The sequence below is a fragment of the Penaeus chinensis genome, chromosome 33, assembly GCF_019202785.1.
Source record: "Penaeus chinensis breed Huanghai No. 1 chromosome 33, ASM1920278v2, whole genome shotgun sequence".
Taxonomy (NCBI): domain Eukaryota; kingdom Metazoa; phylum Arthropoda; class Malacostraca; order Decapoda; family Penaeidae; genus Penaeus; species Penaeus chinensis.
The window spans coordinates 35,155,939-35,163,438 of record NC_061851.1 but is presented as its reverse complement, the minus strand read 5'-3'; the positions used below and the strand labels follow the sequence as shown (position 1 = coordinate 35,163,438).

At 35.6% G+C, this 7,500-nt stretch overlaps 1 protein-coding gene across 1 annotated transcript in view; it reads right to left on the bottom strand.

The window, feature by feature from the left end:
* Nucleotides 1-5,001: 5,001 nt before the first annotated feature.
* Nucleotides 5,002-7,500, bottom strand: part of LOC125043177 (major facilitator superfamily domain-containing protein 8-like) — a 19,686-nt gene continuing 17,187 nt past the window's right edge. The window contains exon 7 of the mRNA XM_047639170.1: nucleotides 5,002-7,500. This exon is cut by the window's right edge and continues 100 nt beyond it. Within this exon, the coding sequence (XP_047495126.1) occupies nucleotides 6,731-7,500 (770 nt within the window). The 3' untranslated portion in view covers nucleotides 5,002-6,730.

Sequence of the window (7,500 nt, the reverse complement as noted above, 5' to 3'; positions counted from 1 at the left end):
ATATATAATGACAATAAGAATGTGAATAAGAATGAAAAAATCGACAAGGTGCTTGCCGTGTGCCCTCATCATGCCGTTTGTAAGCCAGTGCTTGTCGGTGTTTTTAACGAGTGACCACCGCAAGCCACCAGATGTAAGCGTAAGAGAGATGGTCTTGGGCGGTCAATGAAAGGGGTCTTAGCTTGTTGGTTTATTGTTGAAGATAGATATGAGACCCCCAAGAGACTCCCGTGTCCCCGGTTGGAGGACGAGCTGGTGGAGCTGGACCCTGCGTGGCTTGGCCTGTCTGCCGTGTCTCCCCCTTCGTCTTGCGCACGTGTCCTTTTATGCGGCGATTCCCTTCGAGGGCAGATATTTATTCCTGTGCGAAAAGAGAAAGCCGGGTGACATCTGCGTCCTGCCCAAGGAGAAGGGCAGCTGCTTGTACGGAGATGTGAAGTGTACCATCCGGTCTTGCTACATATTGTTGACAGTGTTATTCAACACAATGAGCAACACACACTAGAGCTCCCACTGCCTAATTACCCCGAACTTTATGTCTCAACACATGAGAACTTGCCTCACGAGGAAAGCAGACCTTATAGAAGGGCGGCACATTTTTCATTAAAGATAAAGAGGTGAAGGCAAAGTGGAAGTGCGAAGACAAGGACTTCGCTGCCAGAGTCAACAGTCACTGCAGAATCCTATCTGGTGAATCCTTTCTGCAGTATGATGCAGAATAGTCATCTTCACTGCCGATTGAAACCTTCGGTTCCTGGCGTGTGCAGAACACTGATTCGCCGACGGCGTGTCCTACTCATGTGCTTATGCTCTATTACCCGGTAAAAGTCAAGAATTGCAAAACAAAATGCTTAACGAAGTACTCAACCTCATTTCTGATAACATATTTTGAGAAATAAACAAATACTGCCTTCACTTCCCATTTCCCTTATGCTCATGCCAGGGGCTACTATTACCCTGGTCAGCATAGAGACGATTTCAGGTACTGGGTCTGGCGACAAAGTACAAAAGAGATCCTGCCTTTGCTCTGCGCGTCTGGCAGTTGTTTGCCCGTGCATTCGTCCCACCTGGCTGAACTCACGACCAAGGTCTATACAAGTATGCTCACGATTACATGACCATGATCATTGCAGATGAAGTCCAAGACGTTGCGGCACATACCTTGTGTATATACCGTTCCCGCACATTCAGATGAATATTTGAGTGAAGCAAGGCCTGTCGTGGATTAAGAATTCACTCAAAGGGAAACGCTGATATCAAAATTCCCTCAAACGGACTGTGGACCGACGGGATCAAAGACCGCAGAGACTAGTCCGCATCGAAGTCGTTCAGACTCGGGTCTTGAAGCCGTCCGGATTTCGTTCTGCACAAAGGCGAATTGACGAGGCCTAGACCTTGGTCCCGACCACCGTCCTTCTTAATAAAATGGGACTAGGCCCACCAGCAGGAATACAACTATCGGGGAAAAAATATAGTTTTTACTAATGCAGTATATCAGTGAATATACGATATGAATATTTTAGGTCTCTGAACAAATCTGTAGACGGATATATTTTCACAGGAAGAAAGTTTTTAATTAAAAATCGATATAAATGAGAAATAACACAAATACGAGTACAGTATTATTTTTATTTTGCTCAGGTCCCAGTTATTTGCCAGGAGTTACTCAGAAGAGTGATCGGAACGTGTAGGAGCCACTTCTTAATTCTTGAATATATCTCCCAAAATTAACACGAATCACGAATACACAATCGAAAAAAAATGTGTTGGGTACCACATATCCAGACCACTGTCGGAATATGTAGTACCCAAGGCTTGCCATTCCCAATTGTATCAGTCAAATTTACGACTGGGTTCGTCAGAGAGACACCTACTTTTCGTCTCTTTTTTCAGTTTTCTAAACTTTATCTTAAAAACTAGAAGTAATGGGTTCAGAAAAATCATCTTTGAGGCCTCAACTTGGTAGAAATATGGCGAATCCCTACTGAAAAATAGAAAATCACAAATGTGAAAATACTAATGCGCACACTTCCCATTAAAATGTTCTCCCTCGGAAGCAATTCATTTACCTTGATTTTATTCCAAAGAGTAATAAAATGTAATAATAATAATAATGATTACTGATACAGTATTTGATTGATATTGAGTGAAACAGCTATTATCAGACTATTCACATATGACACCCTATGTCATTTGTACAAAGGTGGATTCCGAAACTGTTGTCTCATTTTCAATAAATCTAGTTTTGTATTGTGGGTTTTTCTACCACAAATACGCTTCTTGTACAGCCTTGGGCATTTTCCTTTTTTGATCGCCTTTAAAAATAGTCACTTTTAGGCATTGACCAAATTAATCATGTTCAGTTCTCGTCTTTTATGAATTATAATCAAACATACCAACATTGCTAGAAAATCATGCTACAAAGAATAGAAAGATAAATTAAACACCATCAGTCGCAGGCTACCCACCAGAAAGACACCAAAAGTACAGTAAGGTCCACTAAAATTTGCATATATTTTTCTCAGGTTTCTCAGTTTCTCATAATTCCTCAGACGCCCATGAATAGATCACTGTGCTTGAGGTATCCCTTACAACATTTATGTAAAACACACAGTTTTCGGGTTACGGTTCTTTAATTGAGTTTTCCCTTAAAAGATGGCTACTCTTGTTATTCTCCATTTAACTTTATGTTATTGGATGGGAGACTTGAGCATTTCGGTTAATTTTCTTTTTAGAAAATACTCATCATTATATATTTATTTTATCCCTTATTATCAGTGTAAATTTACTGTATATGAACTATATTTTTTAATATATATTTTTTTTTCTGTTTTCAGACATCATTAAAGGAATCTAAGATGCAGCTACAGTAGTTATTGTATACCTACAAAATAAATGTTAATATTGTGTCTTGACCTTCTTGTACTCAAGATGTGGCCATGGCTCGTGTCCATTAAACAGCAGATAAAGTTAATTCCACTAAACTCCATTCAATTATAAAACCAGATGATGATAGCAAATTTAGTAATGAGTCATTTAAAACATAACATACAGCATAACATACAAAACACTTTCATGATCATTAACGCACTTGGTTTTCTTGTATTCTGTTCATATATCTTACAAATACAATTTCATCATTTCATAATATCCAGATCACTATTACTGTTCATATTTATGTCAGTGGGTCAATTTACACATAATTGTGTACAATAATTATTAAGAAAGTATCACCAAATTTTCAAAGATTCTAGGGGAAAAATTACACAATTAGAAATACCACTATTTTAATGACAGTAATAAAATACAACATATTGTGCTATAACTACAAGTTATGTCCATATATTTGATATCATTCATTTTTAGGATTCACAGCCTTTTTCATTTCCAAGCAATGTAAGATCTAAGATGAAAATTAAGTGTATTAATATTTGGGATATTGATCAATCTATCACAGTGTCTACGGCAAAGGAGGGGGGGGGGGGGGATTTGCTTCATTTGTCTTCCATTTCAGGGTCCTTGTTGGCAAACCCCTATGCAAGGCCATGTGCACCTCTGCCCTTTTATAACAGATTCTACTGATTTGCATAAGCCAAAACTTGGCAGTCCTGGATTGTGCAATCACATTGTGTTGCCATTTGTTGGACTCATGTTTCATTCAACTGCACCACATGATCTGACAAGTAATCTCCTTGCCACAAGCACATACCAACATATCAAGTTTTTTAGTAAGACCTTCAAAGACCTTGATCTCTCACAGAAAAGAAGCTAGACATGCCCATAACACACTTTATAGAACTTCCAATATCAACATAAAAGGCTTGCTAATATGTGGGAAACATTTATTAGAATGTAAAAGTAACAAAAAATATAAAACAATATGTAATTGTTTTTGAAAATGTTCATGAAAGTGAGGCAAACAATATTTTGTAAATCATACCTTGCATCAAAATATTACAGATCATAAAAATTATTTAATTGTGAAACACCTTATTTTATATGCAATGTTAGAGAAAAATAAAGACAATTATGTAAACAAAGCACCTATTTTACATAAATAACAAACACTTCAAACTACTGCTGATGAATATAAGATACTATGAAATCCTATGAAAGACTTTTAAAGAATATCTGAAATAGCTATTATAAACTTATATCTATATGATGTAAAACTAATTTGAAAAATCTTCCTTACCCATAATCCATGACCAAATCTATCAGAAAAAAAGATATATTACTACACACTGATGCATCTTCACTAAGCTATTACTTACCTGAAACTAGTGCTACATCCAAATACCAATACTTTTTTGTTTGTTTGTTTGCTTCTACCAAGAACAGGAATTGGATTTCTTATTTCCCATTTTACACTTCCTGCTAAATAGTTTTAGTATATCTGTGCCAACCTCTTAGAGATAGCATAGAGCCTTCCTAGACACCCAATGAAAACATGGCATTCACTGAAAACTATTTTCTCTCTAACCTAACTGAACCTTTTCTGCATCCATTGATCCAGCAAATGAACTAACCACATCATACTTATTAGCATTGCTCATGTTTAAGATGACTGTAAATGTGTAACTCCAAAAATTGCATCCATCTCTGCAACAACTATTTTATATGTCTAATTACAGCAAAATATTCATCACACAGTTAGCTGACAAGCAGTAACTTAGTATGGTCTAGAGCACAAAACTAGCAAAAAAATACCTTTAACTTCAGTTTTCCTCAAACAAGCTGTTATAATGTATGCAATATTTTTTTTAATCAAGGTATTTTGCTGTTCTAATTCTTCACAAGATATTGAAATTCACAATACATGAACATGCCAACAACCTGCTGGTCACTTTTATAGCCAACATATATTCAGGCTTTTCATTAATACCTCTAAAGCAGAATATAATGTACAGAACCACCCTAACAAGAAGGAATATTAACAAGACATAGTTAGTAATGGTAAATAAAGAACAAAAACATTGTTTGGAATTTAAAAGATCCATGGTTAAAATGTAATTTTATTATTATTATTATTTTATTAAGTGCATCAGTAGTCCTACCAATTAACAAATGCATTTTCTGGTTATTTATGTAGACATGCCCATGAAACTAAAAACATGCATTTTGTAAACTGCCTTCACTTATGTAAATGTAATATCAAGTCAACTGTTAATGTAAAAGAAGGTTTCATTTTGTTCTGCATTTTATACCAGTTACATGAAAGTTTTTTAAAACTAAGAAAGGTAAACATAAAAGGAAATGAGGCATGGTTCATGGAATATCACCTAGTGACAATAGCTTTAGACAATCAGACCTATACCCACATGTCTATCTACAAATATATAAAAATTACATCATAGTTATGGTTCCCAGTCAATAAAAATTAAATATAAGTTACAAATTTTTAAAATAATCACCCTAAAACTATTATACTTTACTCAGTTCATCAATTATTCCACAAGACAGTTACCATCATGTAAACACTGTCTATATTTGTGTGTGTGTGTGTGTGTGTGTGTGTGTGTGTGTGTGTGTGTGTGTGTGTGTGTGTGTGTGTGTGTGTGTGTGTGTGTGTGTGTGTGTGTGTGTGCGTGCATGCATGTGTGCATGTGCATGTGTGTGTGCATGTGTGTGTCTTCCTACAAAGTAATTTTTACACTTATTACTATTTTTCTTTAAGTATTATTGGCACTAACCCACCACATTCCACCTTCCCTTGCCCTACTTTCCTTCTTGAGTTTGTCCTGACTTCAGAAATGAGAAAAGACGAGACAAGGTCAAGGGGCCCACTTGACCAAAATCAACTGATCTTCATCCATTACTTTTAGCTTTCCACAGAAGAGCTAAAACTGGGTAGAAAGTGAAATAAAACAAAAGTACTATTTTAAATCACAGAAAAAAACATCAGTCATAAAACTGGCAATGATATCTGAAATTTAATCACCAAACTGCATCAGGAACATCTGAATTATTAATATGCAATTTTTGAGAGAATATCTCTTAAAAATCTAGAATCAAATCAACCACTAATCACTTCAATACTTTTAATGATTTAACAAGCATCATCCTACATTTTTTCTTCAGACCTGATATCTACAATGTAAGAAAAAAAAATACATATGTGTCTTAAAATACACCAAAAACATATCCAAAAACAGATCCCTTAGGCTGTAGTTGCTTGAGTATTATTAATGTATTATCAGATCACTTATTGTATTGTTAATACATTATCAAATGCTTTAATACACCCTAAAGAGAACTAAACCTCGAGTTGTTATTGCTGTGAATGTTTAATAAATAGTATTTGAGAAGTCAATTTACTTGTACTTTTTACATATCTATATATTGTATATTTTCTTATATATACATTCATGAGTATATGTACATTTATGTGTGTGTGTGTGTGTGTGTGTGTGTGTGTGTGTGTGTGTGTGTGTGTGTGTGTGTGTGTGTGTGTGTGTGTGTGTGTGTGTGTGTGTGTGTGTGTGTGTGTGTATTACAGAACAATTTAGCACAACCATTATAGGAAAAGCAGGAAATGATTCAATGGTAAAACATGAAATATGATAATGAAAGAATAACTTCATCAACTTCACCAATCATTACAATGGGTTTACTTAACATGTGTAATTTATAAAAATTAAACACTTAATATATACTATAATTAATCACACAAGAAGCAACAGATCTCTAATACATATAAGATGGCAAGGAAGACCTTTTATCAACACATTTAAGTTCCTACCAACTTCATAGGCACAAGTCTTCTGAACAACAAAGAAATGATAACAAGAGTAAGAGACATTACTACAAAAAGGATACCAAATGTCCACCTAGTGCCTAGAGCAGTGTACATGTAAGACACAAAAATTGGACCGGTGACTCGACTAAAACTTCCAGTACTTGTTAGGATACCCATCCACACACCTTGTGGCTTTGGCCCTAATAATTTTGAGAAGAAGGAACTAGAGAGTGTAAATGCAACTGGATACCCTATAACAGCAGCTACATCTGCTACTGCCATCTGAGGCTTTTCAATAATTGGTGTGTAAAGGCACCATTCCTGCTTTTGAGGGCAGCCAAGATCAGTGCAAGTGTCATCTCTTGCAGCATGACGCCTTTGTCTAGATAATGTATTACTAGGTTCAGTAAAATTCATTTTAAAGTCAGGTACTAAAGCAGAGTCATCAAATGCATGTGCACCATTATATAAAGTACAGTTTTGCATTTTTGGATATGTATTTCCCATTGGAAAATGAATGAGCATAGATACTGTTAGTGGAAGTAATCCAAGGAAAATAAAAACTTTGCGTTCATCAAACTTCCTAGTCAAGACACTTGTTAAGGTAAACATTACAATTGAAATAGCTCCAGCTATACTTAACCCAACTCCTACAACTGTTACAGCTTTTTCATCAGTCCAGGCATAAAGATCAATACACATAGGCACTAATAATGTTTCCAGCAAAACATATATGAAGAGGATGATGAAGAAAGAAACCA